Source organism: Leucoraja erinacea, chromosome 18 (genome assembly GCF_028641065.1).
Source record: "Leucoraja erinacea ecotype New England chromosome 18, Leri_hhj_1, whole genome shotgun sequence".
Taxonomy (NCBI): domain Eukaryota; kingdom Metazoa; phylum Chordata; class Chondrichthyes; order Rajiformes; family Rajidae; genus Leucoraja; species Leucoraja erinaceus.
Window position 1 is genome coordinate 910,863 of NC_073394.1, and position 22,174 is coordinate 933,036.

Sequence of the window (22,174 nt, forward strand, 5' to 3'; positions counted from 1 at the left end):
ACACACATTAAAACAAATTTGAGCTTGGTTTTATGTTAGTGTTAGTATTAAAATTCATTAGCAATTTCATTACAAATGCTTCAATTCAAAAACATGAAATGAATGAAATTTGGTTATTTGATTCTGTCAATTAATTTATTTTTCCAGACTTAATGTTAAAGCCTTCATCAGTCATGTGAAAACTGCTTTGGCTGCAACAAACCCTGTGAGTAAAGCGGTCAGTGTTCATGGTCTGTTTGTGTATGTTGTGATGGTTTCTAAATGTTCTGTTTAACTTATTTCTGTAGGCAGTGCGAATATCAGCAGTCGCTTTACTAGGTGTAATGTACTTGTACATGGGAGCACCTCTACGAATGTTTTTTGAAGATGAAAAGCCAGCTTTGCTGTCTCAAATTGATGCTGAATTTGAGAAGGTAACCATAATCATCCTATACTTGATGCACTTGGTTTACTGATGAGATTGTGTATTTCCTAATGAAGGTTGACCATTGCAGTGCACCAGATTAACACCATGTTATCAACAGTCAATTTAGACAGTTTCGTTTGGATAATTAAACTATTAGCAATACTGGTGTTTAAGAAGGAACTGCAGATGCTGGAAAATCGAAGGTAGACGAAAATGCTGGAGAAACTCAGCGGGTGAAGCAGCATCTATGGGGCGGGGGAAATGGGCGACGTCTTGGCCCGAAACGTCACCTATTTCCTTCGCTCCATAGATGCTGCTGCACCCGCTGAGTTTCTCCAGCATTTTTGTCTACCAGCAATACTGATGTTGTAACTTCAACCAAGAGCCCCCTAGGTTTTTTTTAAGATTAAATTCAGACCTTTGAGTCTTCAAATCATGTGTTTTTATAGATGCAGGGGCAAGCTCCTCCTGCTGCCATTAGAAGAGTGGCTAAGCATGATGCTGATGAAGAGGAGGCAACTGAAGAACAAGATGACGAGGAGAATGGAAATGTTCAAGATCTCTTGCCCAGAACAGATATAGGGTGAGCTCCAAAAGGCTAAACCTTTAGCTATACTCCATTGTGTTGAAGTCCAACTAATATAAAATAGTCGCCTTTGAGCAATGACAGAAATACTATTTAGTATACAGTTTGGGGCTCAATCTGCAAAGCTTTCAAGTCAAATTGAATTTGTAACCTGTTTGGGGAAAGGCTGAATGTATATTTTTTATTGGCGATCAACAATGCATTTTCTTAGTGAATATGGCTATTGAGAGGAAGACCATACAAAGAGTTTTTAATTGAACTTGTATAATATCTAGGGACAAGATTACTTCAGACCTTGTGACAAAATTGGGAGATAAAAATTGGAAGATCAGAAAGGAGGGACTGGATGAATTGTGTACAATTCTAAACGAGGCAAAGCTTATACAGCCCAATATTGGAGACCTTCCTGGAGCATTGAAAGGAAGGCTCAATGACTCTAATAAAATTCTGGTAAGTTTTATGCACTGGTGGTGAACATTTTATCTTGCCCGTTGTATTTTTAAAATGTATTGGATCGCCTGATATGAAATCTCAAAATTGTGAGATTGAGTGCTTTGACTGTAATTTCTTGCACTGAGGTTTTTGGATCAATCGTAAGTGTTTAGTTTAAAGTGAAAATAAATAATTTTAAACGAACTTTATGAATTTCTTGATACTTGAAAGGTGTTTCTTGCTTCTGTGCTACAATCTAGAATTGCTGTTAATTTGACCCAATTACTATTTCTAATTTGCTTTGGGAAGGCAATTGGACATTTTTAACATTGTTACCGGAGCAGCAGTTCCATGGGGAAGAGTCCACTGGTTTATGATTGCCTTTGTCCATTCCTGGTCAGGAATCCTAAGTGAATGGTGACAGCCTTGGTCTTAAAATATACCATGTAAAATTTAGACAACATTTGTCATGTAATCTGAAATTGGCCGTTGTGGATACAATTTATAGATTGCAGGATGAATAAGATTTGGAAAATTTCCAGTTAGAAATGCAATATATCAAGTATTCAGAATCTCGTGCATTTTTCACAATTGATTTTGAGATTCTTAATCCCTCAGTTGCCATGTTGAAAATTCAAATGACAACTAAAATTCGCACTTTCCTGTTCATGTTGAACTATTTAGTACGATTACTACAGATTAAGAGCAAATCTAATTCTGGCTCGGGTCAAAATTCATCATGTCTTTGTAAAATACTTTGGAGAAATGTATGTGTTTTATCTCCAGGTTCAACAAACACTTGCAATCTTGCAGCAGATGGCTACTGCAATGGGGCCAAATATTAGGCAACATGTAAAACATCTGGGTATACCAATTATTACAGTTCTTGGTGATAGCAAGGTAAGAATTTAAATGTAAAAATTACTTTTAATCTTTGTTTACAACTTCTATGTTTTGAGTACATTGACTTAACTGGTCAAGAATGTTCGTTCAATTCAAATTTGAGGCACACATCATTTCTGGATTCCGATGGTCATAATACCAATTGATGCCCCATTGTTTCCCAGCATGATCCTTTTCTTTGCCCAAGCATCTTTGTTTGTTCTCTGTCACTCTACTATCCTGTAAATACAGATGTATTTTGAGACTAATTTGAACTTTGTTAGATATTTTTAATACACTTAATCTGCTAGCATTAATCTGTACCAATTTACATTTCATGATGGTGTCAGATATTTCCCATCTGTACCAAAATTATTTTTATTTTTCTTCCTAAGTTAACCTTGCACCTTATTAAAGCAAATAGTTGGCTGATTATTAAATGACATTAAACTGATTGCGAGATGTCATTCAAGTTTCTGAGATGTCATTTGGTTTTGTGAATTTAAAAATTAAAGTTTTAAATGGTAAATTTTGAAATCCAAGTTTGTACCTTGAATTCGAGGATTATTTATTTCATCCAGAGTAATGTTCGGGCAGCAGCTCTGACAACGTTGAATTTGTGGGTTGAGAAGACGGGTATGAAAGAATGGCTGGATGGTGATGATCTATCAGAGGAGCTGAAGAAAGAAAATCCTTTCCTCAGGCAGGAGGCAAGTCCACACCAGCTATTATCTTTGAAAATATTTGATTTGTAGAGAATGCTTATGTTTTGTTTATTGTTTAGTTGTTAGGTTGGCTGGCTGAGAAACTACCATCACTGCGAACTGTACCCACTGACCTCGGGCATTGTTTACCCCATCTCTATTCTTGCTTGGAAGACAGGAATGGAGATGTTCGAAAGAAGGCACAAGATGCATTGCCAACTTTCATGATGCACCTTGGCTATGAAAAGATGCAAAAAGTTGCTAGCAAGTTGAAGGTATGGTGCTTCTCCCTTTAAAATATAAATTGCCATAAGTTTGTAAACCGGAAGATTTGATCTCATCTCTGGTTCATTACACCTTTCATCAAAAGCACTAGTGTGCACGTGGCTTGTTGTAGGCAGGCAGGGATCAATGGCCAGCTCTCCATTCAGGTAGGCTGGTGAACTATTACATGGGCCATGGGGCAAACGAGCTGGATGCTGTGCCTCCTTGATCCTAACACATGCTAAGCCTTGCCCATTCACTGCCTGCAGCTTCTGCTTATTGTTTTGAGCCTTGGCTCATTTCCTACCAGAAGTACCTGCCTAATTATTGCACAAGATATAACAATTGCATTAACCTAATGCTTTTTTTTCACTCTCCACATTCCTGCACACACCAAGATTATTGGCACAACTTTCAAACTATCTTGTAAAAGTATCTCCTTCGGGGAAAAATTCATAAATGAATGTTTTGATTTTCAGAAATACACAATGTTGCTGAAATAGAACAACTAAGAATACATGTCAGACGCAAGGTGGCATTGTTGAGATTCATGTCAACAATGTTAATGCTTTTATGCAACAAGTTTCAATTTGGAGAATTGTTTGAGAATTAAACAACGTTGAAGAGAACAAACATGAATAATTAAGACACTAAATGCTGGCGTAACTCAACGGGTTACTCCATTTTGTGTCTTTCTCTGGTCTAAATCAGCATCTGCGGTTCCTAGATAAAACATGACTATGTTGCGAGTGGGCAAATATCTGTGATCTTTTGCTGCTGTCATTCATTGACACTTGTAGAAGATTATTCGTGCAGACTGTATTGGATTAGCACCAATTGATTATTGTGACCTCTAGTTGCTTCACTTTCCTAGTTTGAGAAAGTAACTAAGATGGCCCTTTAGAACATCCGGCATGTGATTTGCAGATGCATTAGGGTTAGGGTTAGGTTGGTAAAGCTCTGTGTATACAGCAAATGGTTAGCGCTAATGAATGTGAGCTTCTGCATTATTTTCCCTAAATATGACAAATGAACTTCCAAATTGAAATGGTTATACTGAATGTATTTATGCATTTTGACTGGTTATGTAATGTGTTAAAGTTTGAATTGTAATTTAAAATGTGACATTAACAGAATACAGCCTGCCATCCAAATTTGGTTCAAGTTGTAATTATTATACTTGACATTCTGGGCGCATCTGATCTAGCATTATAACCATATGCAATACTCTTTTTTCATAAGCCTGCCTCAAAAGACCAAGTATTGGCAGCCCTTGAGAAGGCACAAGCAGTTGTGCCAGCTAAGCCCATTGTACCAACGAAAACCTCCTCGAAATCCAATGCCGGTGCAGCCAGGCCAGTGGGTGCAGGTAACACGATCTTTCCACTAAATATCTATTACTGAATGTAGTAGTACCCGACACTCTGCTTTTGTATTTCCAGTGGTTATTCTGTAGATTGTCTGCCCCATTCACCTCTTAAGTTTATTAAACGCATCGTTCAGAGTGGACTTGATATTTGTTTTTACTTTTCCATTAATCGCCAGGAGTGACAGATATTTGTTGTGATAATTTGAAGTTATCAGAATTTCAATGCTGGGATAATGCCTTATGATTTTGTAGCAAATACATTTAATATTCTATATATTTCACTGCTGAGTTTCCTTAATCACTTCATTTGTTTGAGGTGCAGAATAAGGCCATTCGACTCATCAAGTCTACACTGCCATTCGATTATGGCTGATGTATCTTTCTCCCTCAACCCCGTTCTGCCTTCAAGAATGAGGAAAATAATTTAATCTTTTTAAATTGTCAACTTAGTATTTGGTACCATTTATATATCCCTTGTTATAATAACAAGTAAAGAACATGTTTTATCCTTTTGAGGGAAGAATTCCCAATGGTTGTTCTTATTGAGTTGCTTCTAGTCCCTGTAACGTAATAACATTGCTGTTAAACTCTGCATTATGTAATCTTGACGTTCATGAGTTCAAACTTCTAAATCATTTTTGCCCTTCCCATTTGTGTTTGAGAACATTTCAAATATTTATTATTTTTATTCTGAACTGAGATTTCATCTGCCTTATTTTCCCCTTGAGTTAGCACTTATTCAGCAAATTCAAAGTCAAATATTGTGTTAATTTTTTTAATACTTAGGCAGTTTTTATATTAAACTATCATTAACGACTCATCCCAAATGTTGCTTTCTTTGATAGCGTCAGCACGTGTGAACTGTGCCAGTGCAAATGATGAGACGGATTCATTTAAATCTGATGCAAAGAAAGGCAAATCAACTGGTGTTGCTTCCAAACTCAAGGTATTCTTTTTAAAGTTAAATAGATTTGAACACGAGTACCTTTTACTTTAATTATTTTGGAACTGCCTGGTTTTCCTTCTGAATATCTACCATCCTTCCCTACCTGAACTCTCAAGCTGCTACTTCCTATACTTTTTGAGATGCAGGCATCTGGAAAGGCCAGCATTTATTACTTCAAATTGTGGTGAATCAACATTTTGATCTGAGTACTACCTAATGAAAATACTTGCACAATTTTTAGACAAGTGGTGATGTACATCCAAGTCAGAATAAACAATAACTTGGACAGAATACGTGCAAACAGTCCTGTTCACCTGCACGAACTAGCCTGGTCCTTCTGGGTGGTATCGATGACTTGTTTCCAATGTGCTGTAACTGCAGCGGATGTTGCAGATGATGCACACTGCACAGTGATGGCTGAACTGATGGGGTGTTAATCAAGTGGGCTGCTTTGTTCTTGATATAGAACTGCATCAATGCTGTTGTGTTCCTTTGGGTAACTGGAGAGTTTTCCATTTCTTAAATTTGTACCTGTTTGTGTACCAGATGGTGAGACTATCCTTGGTGTCGGCCAGTAAGTCACCAGCAGAAAGAAATCAGCCAGCATAATGCCTTGACATCAAGTTATCAAGCAAATATTATTCTTTATCCAGAAATTTCCCTCCTCTCCCATCAGATATAATTAATATAAATCCCTTATTCCACTGCTCATTGCTCCAAATGGGCGTGTAGATTAATTGAACATACTTAACTGAAATGTTTTTTATTCCTAAAGTTGTGCACTATATTTGAGGAAATAAAGGGGTGTAGTGTTTAAGAAGGAACTGCAGATGCTGGAAAATCGAAGGTAGACAAAAATGTTGGAGAAACTCAGCGGATGAGGCAGCATCCATGGAGCGAAGGAAGGGGTGTAGTGTGATTTTCTTTCAAAATGTAATTGGAAATGTTGTTTTGGTTTCAAAAATCCTTTTGTTTAGAAAGCACCATTGTTACTGTGCGTGTGCGTGTAGGAACAGTATCTTAATTCCATTATTGCCTTTGATGTCAGCAAGGGCGAGTGGATATACTGGTTTTGATCTGAGTTGTTCTTTACTCTTCCAGTCTGCACCCAATAAGAAAGTGCCAAGCAAGCCAATTGTCAAAGATGATGATGATAGATCTGGACCTCTCTTCATAATTATTCCCAATGCAAAAGAGCAAAGAGTAAAGGATGAAAGAGCTTTAAAGGTGAGACTGCTTTGCTGAGGGTAGAATTGGCTTTTTGAATGCTTTAGAGTTTTATTTTGCATTAACAAAATTTTAATTTAACTTTTTGAAATGCATGTTTTGCATTAGGTGTTGAAATGGAACTTCACAACCCCCCGGGATGAGTATTCCGAGCAACTGAAAACTCAAATGTCCAGCTGTGTGGCTAAGTGGGTGCAAGATGAAATGTTTCATTCAGATTTTCACCACCATATTAAAGCTTTAACAGTCTTGCTGGAGGTAAGGAATTAAAAAGAAACTATAGTTTTGTTTAATTCGATTTTCTTAGTGCTTATGTTTGGTTTATCACGAGTGCAACAGGTAGAGCAGAGGGAAGGACCAGAATGCACAATATAATGTTAAAGCATTGTAGCATTGGTTAAAGTCCAAGGTTTGCAATGAGGTAAGTTGGAAGATCACTTAGAAACATAGAAAATAGCTGCAGGAGGAGGCCATTTGGCCCTTCGAGCCAGCACCGCCATTCATTGTGATCGTCCCCAATCAATAACCCGTGCCTTCTCCCCATATCCCTTCACTCCACTAGCCCCTAGAGAGCTCTATCTTAAATCATTATGGGAGGGCCATTCAGTAGTCTGATTACAGCGGGCAAGAAGCTTCTCCTGAATCTGGTGGCACATGCTTTCAAGCTTTTGTATCTCCTGCCCAATGGAAGAGTGGAGAAGAGAGAATGACTGAGGTGAAGAAGGTCCTTGATTCTGTGGACTGAGTCCGCATGAAGTGTAGATGGAGTTGATGTGTGTGGGAAGGTTGGTCTGTGTGATGGACTGGGCTACAGCCACAGCTGCAATTTCATGCAGAATAACAATTCATGTTGTCCAATAATGTGATGTCACTGGCAATTTCTACAATTCTGTCCTAATGATACAAGAGTTTTATTTCAACAACATTGTAGCATTGCAAGTTTATAATCATTACTTTTATAATAGCCGTGCATTTAACGGGATATTTATTGTTCTTAAATTTGTGATACACAAAGCCAGAATTTACTGTGATGGATGTGTTTAGACTGAAAACTGAGCAAGGTAAGCAATTGTGTGCTCCCATTACTGAATCGAATTGTTAATAAGTGGTCTACCATTTAAAAAAAATAGTAAACTAGACCAAGTGGGGACCCATTGGGCCCCGTTCCCCAACGCAACCTGTTTCCACCACTCATCCGTTCCCCCAACGCAACATTCCACCAATCGCCCACAGCCCCAACTGCGCAGGCACGGCTCATTTCCCCACAGTTCCCTCCCCCTCCTCTTCACCCTCCCTTTTCCCTCCCCTCTCCTCCCCACCTCCACTCCTTCACCTCTCCCTACCTCTCCTTTCCTCGACCCTCAGTCATTCCCCCCCCCCCCCCCCCCAACATCTATCTCCCTGCTACCTCTCCCCTACTGAACACAATGTTTTATATATGCAGTTTATTAATTGGTGTCCAATGCATATAATGGTCGCCATCATTGGCATCTTAATTTAATGGTTACATTTGGGCTCTAATTTGGCAGTGTATAATTTGCCCTGGATCTGAAAGATTGTTCTACATTCAGCATTGATTTTCTCCTTGGAGTTCAACATTTAAACATCTTGGATATAATTTGTTAAGAAAATGGTTCAGAAATGAGTAAATTATTTGGCTGTTGAAGCAATAGCTTGGAATGTAGAAAAGATTTAACACAAAGTGATCACTCCGCAAAACTAATGGTGCTCAATGTAACTCTTTCTCTCAGCATTTGGAAAATGAAATTGAAGGGACAGTGGCTTGCCTGGATCTCATTCTGAGGTGGTTGACCCTACGGTTTTTTGATACCAACACAACTGTGCTGATGAAAGTCCTTGAATACTTGAAGTTGTTATTTACGCTGCTGAGCAAAGAAGATTATCATTTGACTGAAAATGAGGGAAATTCATTCATTCCATATCTAATTAATAAGGTAAATTACTCTGCAGGGTTTTCAATGGAAATTAATTCATAATCAGTCTTCATTCATATCTGTGAAGGGCATTGGGCAAAGACTAAAAAAACTACCAGTTGGAGATTGATAATAGATCTTGGTTGAAGTGGGCAGGTTGCAGAACTACTTAAGGTGAAAGGGAGATACGTGGTGGCTGAGACAATAACAGAAGTAACAGGTCAAACAGTTTGAGCTTCAACTACATGCTGCAGGGTGAATCTGTTTATAGTTGTATTGGGCCTGGCTAAATCAAGGATAAGGTTGACACAATGCTGGACACTCTGTGGGACAAGCAGCATCTCTGGAGAGAAGGAATGAGAAAAGAAAGGATCAAGGGAAGGTTTCTGTTCTTGATATTCCTACTATACAATTGGTGTAGTCTAACAATGCAGTGTTAGTTGAGATGGTCAAAAGAAAAGTTATGAACCACAGCAGAGTGCACTGGAGTGTAAAAAGAAAAGTACAGCCAAAAGCAGGATGTAGGCGCTGCAGGGCAGTTGTCATGGGCAACTCTTATTATCCTTTCATAGATTAGAATGGTTTTGAAAATTGCAGAGGGGGTAATCTTTCTTAATGAAGTGGGCCATGTTTTAGTTAAATGTTTGGAAGAATGCAGTAAGCTATATTTAACTGGATCTCCTTGAAGTAAGAATTAATGCCTTTATAGCGTTAAAGGATCGTTGACAAAGTACCTCATAATAAATATGAACCGACGTCGAGAGCATTGCCAGTGGTGGCACATACATCAATGTTAAGGATTGGATAACAAAAGGTAATATTGGGTAGTTTAATGGTTACTGGTTACATGGTGCCTTCGAGCAGATATTGTTGCATGATGCAAATGAACAACATGGTTATTGAGGAGATAAATGAAGACCATCTTGCAACTGGAAATTAGAGGTGAAATATAGCTGTGGAGCCTTCCCAGAGAAAATATTACAATCAGTACAATTAGAAAACTGTGGCCTGTTAGAGATCATTGGAACACAAGTGCACCAACTAAAATAGTTGAGTAAAAATAATAAACCTTTGAAGGAAATGTGTCCAAATGTTGTCACGTTCATTCGTTCCTAATGATTATGGCATTGATAGTGGCTTGTATTACAGTTTGTTAAAATCTGCAAGATGGAAGGTTAATTTGTGGGTAATTTGTATTTTAGGTTGGAGAATCAAAAGATGTAATTCGTAAAGATGTTCGATCCATTCTGAACATATTGTGCAAGCTTTACCCAGCCAGCAAAATGTTTAACTTGATCATGGACGGACTCAAATCCAAAAACTCAAAGCAGCGAGCAGGTGAGTGCATGCAGTGTACATTAGTGCCTTAAAATGGACGCTGAAGTGTGTGCATGCCAGCACTCCTATTTCTTATTGCAGAATGTTGGCTGTTAGCTTGATGATCATGTTGCTGGTGGAAGATGGGAGAAGTGAAGAATGTTTTGTAGCTAAAATTCTCCAGCCACCGTCCTTCCACCCACCCTCACCCCCCCCCCCCCCCCCCCCCCCCCCCCCTCCCTCATCTCACCTCTCCACAAGATTGCATTCTTGAATTACTCTGCTTCATAAAACAAAACTGTTTAATTACTAGCACAGGTATGTATAGTCTCAAGGATTGATCATTGAACGTATTGTAGCGCAGTAGATATATTTAAAAGATACATTTTTGTTTGTTATTTTTCAGAATGCTTAGAGGAGCTGGGTTCTTTAATTGAAGTTCATGATTTGAATGTTTGCCAGCCAACTCCAGCCAAAGCACTCAAAGAAATAGCAAGTCAGATTGGAGACAGAGACACATCTGTCCGTAATGCTGCTTTAAATACTGTGGTTACTGTCTACAACATATGTGGCGATCAAGTTTATAAATTGGTTGGGAATGTAAGTATCTCTTTATCATGAGCAAGAAAAGATCAGAATGTGGTCAAAAAAGCTTGATCTACGAAATGCAAGAAAATTGAGAATGATTGAGCTTTAGTATAAATGAAATATTTTCAGTTTTCTATTAAAAAATGGCAATTTGTTAATTCCATGCATTTTATTTAATTCATCTTTTGACATCCTTGATTTCTAGTCGGATTAATGCCATCAATGTAATTAATGAAACTGCAACTAGAAGAACCTTAATGTAACAAACAACTCTTCTGCGAATTATTATGCTTACACAGCATAATGTTAAGGGAACATGAGCAAATTCCATCAGGCACCATTCGGCTCGCAACCCAAAACATCTCTCTTTAGAGAAGCTGCTGCCTGACCTGCTGAGTTATTCCAGTACTTTGTCTTTTTTTGTAAACCATCATCTGCAGTTTCTGGTTTCTAGAAATATATTCGTCTGGTCTAATAGTTTTGAGCTGTAAGGTGCAATTTTCAGATCTGAATATTGTGTGGTACTTCTACACAGTATACTTCTGGGAAATATACAAGGTTTGGCCATGATAAACGGTGACAAAGCTTAATAGATCGGGCATTGATGATATGTAAATGGTGGAGTCAATTATAAGATGTGAGAACCAGGAACATAGTAGTTTAACTAAGTTTGGGCTGTCACTTTAAGGATGGTTTGACCTTGTCGGGACGCAGGGACAAACGTTTATTGAGATTCCTGAGAGAAACTGACTTGTCTATGGTAGGATTTTGCTTGATAAGATGACTCATTTTCAAGTTGGGATTTGTATGTATGGACCATTATAGAAAAGTGTTTGAGTGGCAAGTTGTTCCAAATTAATGGCACTTTTTTGAAGTACTCCTTAAGCTTGTTTTACACGCCAGTCAGGTTTGAGGTCCGGCAAGGTCTCCCTGTAATTGACCATGCAGTACAAGAACCGTCAAATACTAAGCATTAGCACTTTGATACTTTTTTTCGATTGCCTCCTTTGGACATCTGGGTCATGTGGGCACATTCATTCTTATTGGTGCTTTTCTTGTTTCGATTAATGCCCACAGTTAATTTCATTTGGTCATCTTTTCAATTATGATTATTTTTAAACTCAACCATTTTTAGTAGTGTCAATATTATGCCAATCTTTGCATTCATTCTGGCTTTTGTGATAGACTAATCAGAGTTAAAACTATCTTGTCACTGATTAGTAAGATGCTGGAAGTTAAGTTCATTGTTTTAAATTATTGTACAGATTGTACTTTTAAACAGTGTTATTTTGATCAATTTATAGTTACCATATGAATCTGTTCATGTCTTATTTACTTGGACCTATTTTTAATTTCTAGCTTTCTGAAAAAGAGATGAGCATGTTAGAGGAAAGAATTAAAAGATCAGCTAAAAAGCCTTCGACTGTATCTGTAAAACAAGAGGAGAAGACGCAGAGACCACCGGGAACAAATCAGAATGCAGGCATGCCACGAAAGGGCTGTGAGGATGTGCCGTCTAAACTGAAGTATGTATTGTGTCTCCTCATCCGGTTGCATGATCTTGATTAGTCAGTATTGGGATCATTAAAACATTGAACCACTTTGAAGATCCTATGCTGGATTGGCTCTTTGAGGGTGTTCAACTGAATTGTGTGATGATCCCCAATTTGTTTCCAGGCTGCTACAAATTTCAACCCTGGTTTTACTTGGCCATACAGCATCCTAAATTCATGCCAAATGTCCCACTCCAATCTTTGGTTTTCTTGAGACTTTTTATTTTTGCAAACTCTTTATTTTCTGTTTTTGAAGTAGGATCCAAATCCATTGGACTACCAATCTGATGATACTGCTTTCCAAATGTTGGTGGCTTGGCCCATGTTACTATTAACTGTATCCATTCCCCATCGATTTGATCTCCCAAAGTACAGCACCTCACACTTGCTCGTATTAAACACCACTCATCTGTAACTGATCCAATACACACTGCATCCTTTGATAGCTCTCATTATCTGCAACTACATTCAGTAGGAAAACTATTGTGGTTATTGACATTACAACTTTTACCCTGGAGTCTCTACCTTGTTTTGGTTCCAGCTTGTAATGCTATTTTTATTACCACTGCTTTTTGCCTTCCAAGTGATTAAGTGTACAAACTTGGAATTGGCCTGACTGCCTGTAAAACGTTTGCCTTGTTTAAGTGTGTTGTAATTTGATGAAAGCAAGTTTTGATGGAAGTCAAAGAAGTTCAGTCTGAAGGCTCCTGACACAAAACAATGGTTTGCAATATCATCTCTGTGCCATATTAGGTCACAGACAGCCTTGATCTTAAAGTGCAGTTAGTTACTACTTCTGGTGTAGCACGGTTGTAATCAGGCTTTAACCCAACGTGCACAAACAAATAGATCAAATATAACAAGTTGACCTGCAACTTTAGGCTGTGCAAGCCATACGCAAGAAGAAGAGGAAGGCCTTGGCAGAATTGAATCTGTAACTTTGAAAAATGCTGCCAATCCTTGTATCGTATGCAGTTATTTTATGATTGCCGCAGCATGCAAGCAAAGCTCACCAGAAACAGAAAATGCAGGCAAACCCCATCAGATCAGACGGCATCCAATAGAAAAAACAAGCAATCTTTTGGATGTGTGGCCCTTTGCAAAAGGGGGGTGCAAGTGAGTTTTCTGTAGGTGAGAAGGTGCAGGAGTGAAATCTTGAAAAGTGGGAGCAGTGGAAATGGCTTAATGGCTGTCAAATTTCCTTTTTCATTTCCTTTGTAAAACAGAGCTGTTGGAAATTGACTTTTTCAAACTGATGTTCTTCAAGAAAAAGTGCATATTCCAGTTTGGAATAATGCAACAAGTATGTCCTTTAAAGCCAAGCTTGGTTTAGCAATTAAAGCTTGAGCTTGCGATTATGATTTGTATCTGAGGAATTATTTTAATAAAGTCATTAATGGCTGTAGGACTTTAATATACAGGATAGAAACGTGGAAATATAGGTGCAACCCCCCCCCCCCAGAACCAGAGGCACAAAACGCACCGGCGGGCGCACGACCCGGCCGGCCCGCGTTCGGAAGTCAGCAGATCCCGGGGCTTGCGGGGGCGTAGGTGGAGGGACAGGTCGAGGGGCCGGCGGGAAAAAAGGTGGAGTGACAGGTGGAGGGAGTCGTGAGGGGGGACGCCCTCGGGGCCGAGGTTGAGCAACCAGCACCGGCTGGTCAATGTCCTTCGAGCCAGCACCGCCATTTAATATGATCATAGCTGATCATGTAAAATCAGTACCCAATTCCTGCTTTTTCCCCATATCCCTTGATTCCGTTAGCCCTAAGAGCTAAATCTAACTCTCTCTTGAAAACATCCAGTGAATTGGCCTCCACTGCCTTCTGTTGCAGAGAGGTTTGATCTGCGGGGAAGGGATTTAGTCCATTGTGAGGCCCGAATGTCCAATTCAAGTGGTTGTGTATTTGGCTAATTTTGCTGTGATACCATTGTAAGATTTGAAGGTAGAAAGTGACCATGTACCAATAGAGATACAATGTGCTAATTTTGGGGATTGATTTGTTTCAACAAAGTCCGTCATCACAACTGGTGCGGAACTAACCTGTGGTTATCCCAAGACATTTGCCCACGACACTGCTTTTTAAAATTCATCCAATCTTCATCTGTCAGCAAGGATGGGTTCATTTCTAGGTATTAAATTAATTTGAGATAAGTCTAATGTGCCTGCAAGGGTCGGGTATTGAATGCTTGTGGTGAACTCAAACTCTACTACAGTAATTGCTGTAAGAAATTTATATTGAGACCAAATACTGTTTCTGTTGCTTAACCTTTGTTGTGCCCTGTATTGCTTTTATAATCGTGCTTATTTGCTCTATTATTTTGTCTAAATCTATGTTCTGACTTCTTTCACCGCATTTCCCTGGAAAGAATAATGTATCGAACATATCGAATGTGAGTAAAACATATTCTTAATTGTTGGTTGGCAGTGTTCTGCTTTCAAACCAGCGCAAGGGCTGCCATTTGTGACTAGTATCGCAGTTCTTCCATTCTAACAATCTCAGAAACCAAGATGTATCGCAATGGCTTGAACTACTTGGTTTGTTTCAGATGTTAAATCTATGCACCAGGATCTGGTTTAATACAATGCTTCATCCAGCAGCTCACCTAGTTTTAAAAGTAATTTTAAAACCACCTCCAGCACTTTGCCGTTTTTTCATGTTGTAATAAAAATGATTAAAAAAGATTTCCCACTTATTTCTTGCAGTCAAGCACGTTGCAATAATGCACAGTCCGCATCGGAGTCTACTCACACGATTCCAAGAGAATTCCAACTGGATCTTGATAAAATAGAAAATGACAACCATGCTGGTAGATGTGAGCTACCAGATCTGGTGCAGCACCAGCTTGATGAGCTCTATGAACCAGTTTGCATTCCAGAACCAAAGTAAGTAACTAATGTCGTGCAGGAGGCTTGAAACATGGTTGAACACGTTGTATTGAGTGAAGATTTAGTTGGTAATCTAAAATTCTACTGTTTTATTTGTTCAGTTGCGCTGCAGTGTGTATCCTGCAGCTTTCCCAAACTTGTATATTTCATTTAAACTTTTAATCTGGTTCATTAATCAATCTATCTATGCCTTAAAAATATCCATTGACTTGGCCTTCACAGCCTACTGTGGCAAAGAATTCCACAGATTCACCACCCTCTGACCAAAGAAATTCTTCCTCATCTCCTCCCTAAAGGAATGTGCTTCAATTCTGAGGCTATGACCTCTAGTCCTAGGCTCTCCCACTAGTGGAAACATCTTCTCCACATCCACTCTATCCAAGCTTTTCACTATTCTGTACGTTTCAATAAGGTCCCCCAAAAGCTCCAGCACGTACAAGGCCCTATGCCGTCAAACGCTCATCATATGTTAACCTACTCATTCCTGGGACCATTCTTGTAAACCTTCTCTGGACCCTCTCTAGAGCCTGGTTGTGAGTAGCCATTTGTACATTTTGATGGTAATAATGCAAACTCTAAATATAAAAGTACATGAGGAGCAACCAACAATGACCCGCTGCAGGTGGGATGATGCATGTTTATATGTGGCATGTAAGTGGACGTGTAGACTTAGCAATTCCATACTTTTGTGATTGCGCCTTTCTGCTCAGTTTAAGGATAAGGGGGAAATCTTTTAGGACTGAGATGAGGAAAACATTTTTCACACAGAGAGTGGTGAGTCTCTGGAATTCTCTGCCACAGAGGGTAGTTGAGGCCAGTTCATTGGCTATATTTAAGAGGGAGTTAGATGTGGCCCTTGTGGCTAAAGGGATCAGAGGGTGTGGAGAGAAGGCAGGTACAGGGTACTGAGTTAGACGATCAGCCATGATCATATTGAATGGCGGTGCAGGCTCGAAGGGCTGAATGGCCTACTCCTGCACCTAGTTTCTATATTTCTATGCTCGGGTTATCTGCGCACATCAATGTGAGTTGCTGCAATGTGTTGCCATCTAGCTACCAGGGTAAAGAACATTTATGAGAGTGTTCATAGTATTGTAGACGAGGGGGTAAACTTTAAGTTGTTGTACATCGAGCCAACGCCCTGGTAGAAAAAGGGGAATTGTTGGAAGAGAGTTTGAGAAGCGGGAGCTTTAATCTATGTGTGAGTATCCAGTGCCTGAGGTGCAGCCTTTCACTAAGTGGAGGAAGGAACAAAGGTGAGAAAATGCTAGGGTCGATAGAAATGAGGGCATGTAATTTGTTTCTAGTCTTGTCAACAGAAAATATTTATGAAGAACAAAATTGGGACTAATTGGAGATGAAAAAGCCTAGTCCAGTAGGTGGAGAATGTAACTGACACGTTGGTCTTGTCCCAAGAAGGAAATTGCTGGAGTCCCAGCAAATGAAGATAAAGATAAAATGTTGGATGAATTTTAAAAGTCGAATAAGTGCAAGAAAGGCCATCTACACTTGGATTGCATCTCATCTTTATTGACCATGTATCCTCTTAAGGTTGAGGAAAGCTCTAATGCTCCAAATAAAAAGGAGGTGGTGCCTGAGGAATTGGAGTTGTAAATGTCACGCAGAAAAAATGACAGGAATAAATCCAGTCATATCATGCCAGTCAATTTAACATTGATGGTAAAACTGGCTGTCTGGACAAATATCGTTTTATAAGCAGATGGAATGCAAGTGACGAGAACAAACCATGAATCGAGGAAAGAGGCTAGAATTTGAAATGTACTGCCATGGAGAGTAATGGAGGCAGTTTCAATTGTGCCATTCAAAGGTGACAATATGGGAAGAGGCAGGTTGAATTAATTGGTATTTCAGGGACCAGGCATGATGGTGTTTCATGGCCACCTCTACACCATAGCTGTTGTGATTCTGTGGCATTGACTTTGCTCTTCACCTTGCATTTCCTTCAATATTTCAGAAATCGTTCAGTTTCTCCACACTATGATGAGATGCATGGCACCACTGATTCTACTATCAATTTTGTTGTATCTCAGGTGGCAAGTAGTGAAATTAACACCAGCATCCAAGCTCTTGCCCAGGTAGGATCCCAGCGCTGCTTATGGTCTTAGCAGTATAACCATGTGAATAATTAAACATGACTATTTTATCTATGTAACAGCCCCTCCCCTGACATCAGTCTGAAGAAGGGTCTCGACCCAGAGCGTCGCCCATTCCTTCTCTCCAGAGATGCTGCCTCACCCGCTGAGTTACTCCAGCATTTTGTGTCTACCTTTGATTTAAACCAGCATCTGTAGTTCTTTCTTACACTATTTTATTATTAATACCTATTCTCTTGGGTAAAATGTTTAGAAACTGTGCTAAATGGGAAATGTTCCTGATGGTTCTAATAGTGCAGAACAACATCTCGGGACTTATTACTCCCTGGTTGAATGAGTGGGTGATGTTTCGGGTCGAGACCCTTCTTCAGACTGATGTCAGTCGAGTGGGTGGTACAGAGATAAAATGTATGTTATTGAAGAGTCAATGTGGTGTGGGTATTCTGGATCCATTATGTAGAGTTCAGATGGTTTTGTAACTTGAGTGTGTATTGTTTTCAGATTGATGAAGTTTTGCGACAGGAGAGCAAAGTTGATGCCATGTCTGGCCACATTGACCAGTTTCTGATTGCAACCTTCATGCAGCTACGATTAATATACAATACTCATATGGCTGATGAGAAACTTAACAAGAGTGAAATCCTAAAGCTTTACAGCTGTATTATTGGGAACATGATCACGGTATGGTTTTCAATGCTATTTTGGAATGTTGCAATGCTACTTTTTTTGGTACAGATTTTTGTTCCAGGTTTATATTAGACTGATTTAGCTTGTAACTAAGATTAAACGTTGAACTTCCAGTGGCTGTTATGGCCCATGCACACTGCCAAAAAAGGAGCACATTTGACAGTGGTACAAATATGCCAAATTTGAATTTTCTAGACTACACCAGGAAATAATGCTCTGAATTAAATCATAAATTAGGTTTATTTAGCTCTAGATTGCATATTAAAGTTGGAATGTTCTAGAATAATGGAAATGTGAGAGTGATGAGTTGCACTATTCAAGGAGTAGTTGTACAGTGGTATAGCTACTCCTTCTGAACCCTGAAGACTAAGCATTGTGCACAGGGGCCATCTGACTCACAAACAGTCTGTATGCAAAATGAAAGAGTAAAGTTTTTTTGCACAAGATCTCTGCTTCATTCTCTCTTTAAAGAAAAAATTGTGGAGTTGTAAAATATTGTGCATAATATTAGTCATAGAGGTCGGCAGCCCAGTAAACCTTTCCTATCCATCTGTCTGGTAAGGTGACATTTAAATGTTGTAATTGTACCTGCCACTACCACTTCCTCAGGCAGCTCGTTCCATATACGCACCACCCTTTATGTGAAAAAGGTTGTCCCTTGTAAATCGTATCCCTCTCACCTTAAGCCTATGCCGTCTAGTTTTACGCAATCCTATCCTGGCATAATCTCCATTTCTATGACCTTCATGATTTTTAAAATATTTTCACACGGTCTCCTTCTGCCTCCTACCCTTCATAATATCCCAACTCCTGGATTCAATACCATGACCAACCTAGGTAAGCATGCCCATCTCTTCCTTCACCCGTCCCGGCCACCTTTGCATCCGCCTTCATGGAACTATCAACCTGCACCCATGGGTCTCTATTCAACAACACTCCCCAGGGCCTACTGTTTACTGTGCAACAACTGTTTGCGTTTGTCCCATCAAATAGAACTCTTCGTATTTATCTGAATTAAACAACATCTGCCATTTCTTGGCCCAGCTGATCAATATAGCATTGTAATCATGCATAGGCTTCTTCCCTTACTATTGCCTTGGCTTCCTACGCTGCAACCAAGCTTTGGATCAGCAATGTGTAAGAAGGAGCTGCAGATGCTGCTTTAAACCGAGGAAAGACACAAAAAGCTGGAGTAACTCAGCGGGACAGGCAGTATCTCTGGAGAGGAGTGGGTGACGTTTCGGGTCAAGACCCCTCTTCCTTTCTTTGGATCGTCATTGACTTGTTGCTTTGGTGCAATCATCTAATTACCTGATCCAATGAGGTTTTTTTTTTCTTCAGTTATTCCAAATAGAGCCATTGGCCAAGGAGGCTTCGATGGGAGTGCTGAAGGATTTAATGCATGGATTAATATTATTAATGTTGGATTCGCGCTTGGAAGATTTGGATGAAGGTCCACAAGTTATACGATCAATCAATCTGCTAATGGTAAAAGTCTTGGAAAAATCTGATCCAACCAATATTTTGAGGTAAAGAAAAAATATTAGTGATGTAACAACATTGCATTACAGATTAGATTTCTTGAAGCTAATCTTTCTGGGTCTTGGTTTGGGAATATTTGTTGGCAAAATATCTTGACAACCTGAGGAGTAGAGCTGGTCTTGCACAATACCAAATTGGTAACATTGCATAGGAGGAAGATTTCCTGGAATGTATACTGGGTGGGTTTTTTTAAACCAATATGTAGAGGAACCGACTAGAGGGCAGGCCATCCTAGACTGGGTATTATGTAATGAGGAAGGTTTAGTTTGCGATCTTGTTGTGCAAAGCAGCATGGGCAACAGTGACCAGAATATGGTGCAATTCTGCATTAGGATGGAAAGTGACATGGTTAATTCAGAGACGAGGGACCTGAACTTAAAGAAAGGAGACTTTGAAGGTATGAGACGGGAATTGACTAGGATAGACTGGCAAATTATACTTCGAGGGTTGACGGTGGAGATGCAATGGCAAAGATTTAAAGACCGCATGGAAGAACTCCAAAAAAATTGTTCATCCCTGTCCGGGGAAAAAATAAAATGGGGAAGGCTGCTCAACCCTGGCTGACGAGGGAAATCAAGGATATTGTTAAATCCAAGAAAGAGGAATAGATATTGGCCGGAGAATGCATTGGTGATCATTGTAGACCAATTAGCCGGACATCGGTGGTGGGGAAGATGCTTGAGTTGAGTTGATCATTTGGAACGCAGTGATGGGATCGATAAAAGTCAGCATGGATTTATGAAGAGGTATTCATGCTTGAGTAATTGTTTAGAATTTTGTGGGGATGTAACAAGTAGAATAGATAAGGGAGAGCCAGTGGATGTGGTGTATCTGGACTTTCAAAAAGCCTTTGACAAGGTCCCACACAAGAGATCAGTGTGTAAAATTAGAGCACATGGTATTGGGGGTAGGATATTGACATGGATAGAGAACTGGTTGGAAGACAGGAAGCAAAGAGTAGGAATTAACAGGCCCTTTTCAGAATGGCAGGCAGTGACTAATGGGGTGGCGCAAGGCCCGGTGCTGGGATCCCAGTTCTTTACAATATATATTAACGATTTAGATGAGAAAATTAAATGTAATCTCCAAGGTTGCAGGTGACGCAAAGCTGGGTGGCAGTGTGAGCTGCGATGAGGCTGCAGGGTGATTTGGATAGGTTGGGTAAGTGGGCAGATGCATAGCAGATACAGTATAATGTGGAAAAATGCGAGTTTATCCACTTTGGTGGCAAGACCAGGAAGGCAGATTATTATCTGAATGGAGTCAGATTAGGAAAAGGGGAGGTACAATGAGTCCTGGGTGTGCTTGTACATCAGTCACTGTAAGTAAGCATGCAGGTACAGCAGGCAGTGAAGAAGGCTAATGGCATGTTGGCCTTCATTGCGAGAGGATTTGAGTTTAGGCGCAAGGAGGTCCTACTGCAGTTGTGCAGGGCCCTGGTGAGACTGCACCTGGAGTATTGTGTGCAATTTTGGTCTCCTAATTTGAGGAAGGACATTATTGCTATTGAGGGAGTGCAGCATAGGTTTGCCAGGTTAATTCTCGGGATGGTGGGACTGACTTATGATGAATGATTCGACTGGGCTTGTATTCACTGGAATTTAGAAGGATGAGAAACATCTAAAATTCTTATAGGTTTGGACAAGCTAGATGCAGGAAAATTGTTCCTGATGTTTGGTAGAGTCCAGAACCAGTGTTCACAGTTTAAGAATGAGGGTAGGCCATTTAGGACTGAGATGAGGAAAAACGTTTTCACCCAGAGTTGTGAATCTGTGGAACTCTCTGCCACAGAAGGCAGTGGAGGCCGATTTATTGGATGTTTTCAAGAGCGAGTTAGATTTAGCTCTTGGGGCTAAAGGAATCATGGGATATGGGGTAAAAGCAGGAACGGGGTAATGATTTTGGATGATCAGCCATGATCATATTGCATGGCAGTGCTGGCTCGAAGGACCAAATGGCCTATTCCTGCACCTATTTTTCTGTTTTCTAATAACGATTCTTCATGGCATAAATTCTCAGCAATTTGTATGACAAATATCTCTGTACATCTGTTGAACAAATCCTGCGTGCAGGTTTTTGGTTTGTTACTGCTTTTAAATTTGGCTTGATTTACGAGTTTTTCCTTAAATAGCTTTAAATGCCATGAATCTATACCATTATTTCTGTTGGGAACAGTATATACATTCCTTTGTAGAAATCATTAGTGTTTGGGCATGATCATGTACTTTTCAGTTTTGTTTAAATGAACATTCTTTTGCAGTTCCCTGATTGTACTTCTGCAAGATAGTCTTCTCGCTACTCCAAATAACTCTCCTAAGTTTTCTGAGCTAATATTGAAGGTAATGTATGAAAGTAATAATTTAAAAACAAAATCAGCAATGTATGTTGACATTCGTCTTTGTAACATATTTAAACACTTCCTCTTTGATTAGTGCTTGTGGCGGGTGATACGTCTTCTCCCAAATAACATCAACGATGTTAACGTCGACAGAATACTTTTGGATTTACACAATTTCATGCGAGTCTTTCCAAAGGAGAGGTTAAAGCAGATGAAATGTGACCTTCCCATGAGAACACAGAAGACATTGCTGCATGCACTATACAAGCTCCTGGGACCAAAGGTTTGTTGACTGATGGAATATTTTTAGGTTTAAGAAGTGATGCAGTTGTTGATCTCTCAATGTAACAAAACGACAATGCCTAAAGTGTGCGTTTTGCAAGGTATGCCGCGAG

General features: G+C 39.6%; 1 protein-coding gene and 1 non-coding gene across 3 annotated transcripts in view; both read left to right on the plus strand.

Moving 5' to 3' along the window:
* The window catches only part of ckap5 (cytoskeleton associated protein 5), a 63,441-nt gene that overhangs the window by 35,200 nt on the left and 6,067 nt on the right, over positions 1-22,174 (plus strand). For both annotated transcript variants that reach the window (XM_055649127.1, XM_055649126.1), the window contains exons 19-39: positions 148-205; positions 288-413; positions 856-989; positions 1,268-1,442; positions 2,211-2,324; positions 2,888-3,016; positions 3,091-3,285; positions 4,517-4,643; positions 5,489-5,589; positions 6,691-6,816; positions 6,925-7,074; positions 8,568-8,771; positions 9,953-10,088; positions 10,474-10,667; positions 12,015-12,181; positions 14,916-15,095; positions 17,074-17,194; positions 17,714-17,893; positions 19,241-19,428; positions 21,702-21,780; positions 21,874-22,062. In XM_055649127.1, coding sequence (XP_055505102.1) covers positions 148-205; positions 288-413; positions 856-989; positions 1,268-1,442; positions 2,211-2,324; positions 2,888-3,016; positions 3,091-3,285; positions 4,517-4,643; positions 5,489-5,589; positions 6,691-6,816; positions 6,925-7,074; positions 8,568-8,771; positions 9,953-10,088; positions 10,474-10,667; positions 12,015-12,181; positions 14,916-15,095; positions 17,074-17,194; positions 17,714-17,893; positions 19,241-19,428; positions 21,702-21,780; positions 21,874-22,062 — 3,073 coding nt within the window. The remainder of the gene's footprint in view (positions 1-147; positions 206-287; positions 414-855; positions 990-1,267; positions 1,443-2,210; positions 2,325-2,887; positions 3,017-3,090; positions 3,286-4,516; positions 4,644-5,488; positions 5,590-6,690; positions 6,817-6,924; positions 7,075-8,567; positions 8,772-9,952; positions 10,089-10,473; positions 10,668-12,014; positions 12,182-14,915; positions 15,096-17,073; positions 17,195-17,713; positions 17,894-19,240; positions 19,429-21,701; positions 21,781-21,873; positions 22,063-22,174) is intronic.
* Positions 18,192-18,299, plus strand: LOC129706027 (small nucleolar RNA SNORD67). The gene has a single exon (XR_008724999.1). It is a non-coding gene; the product is annotated as a small nucleolar RNA SNORD67 (small nucleolar RNA).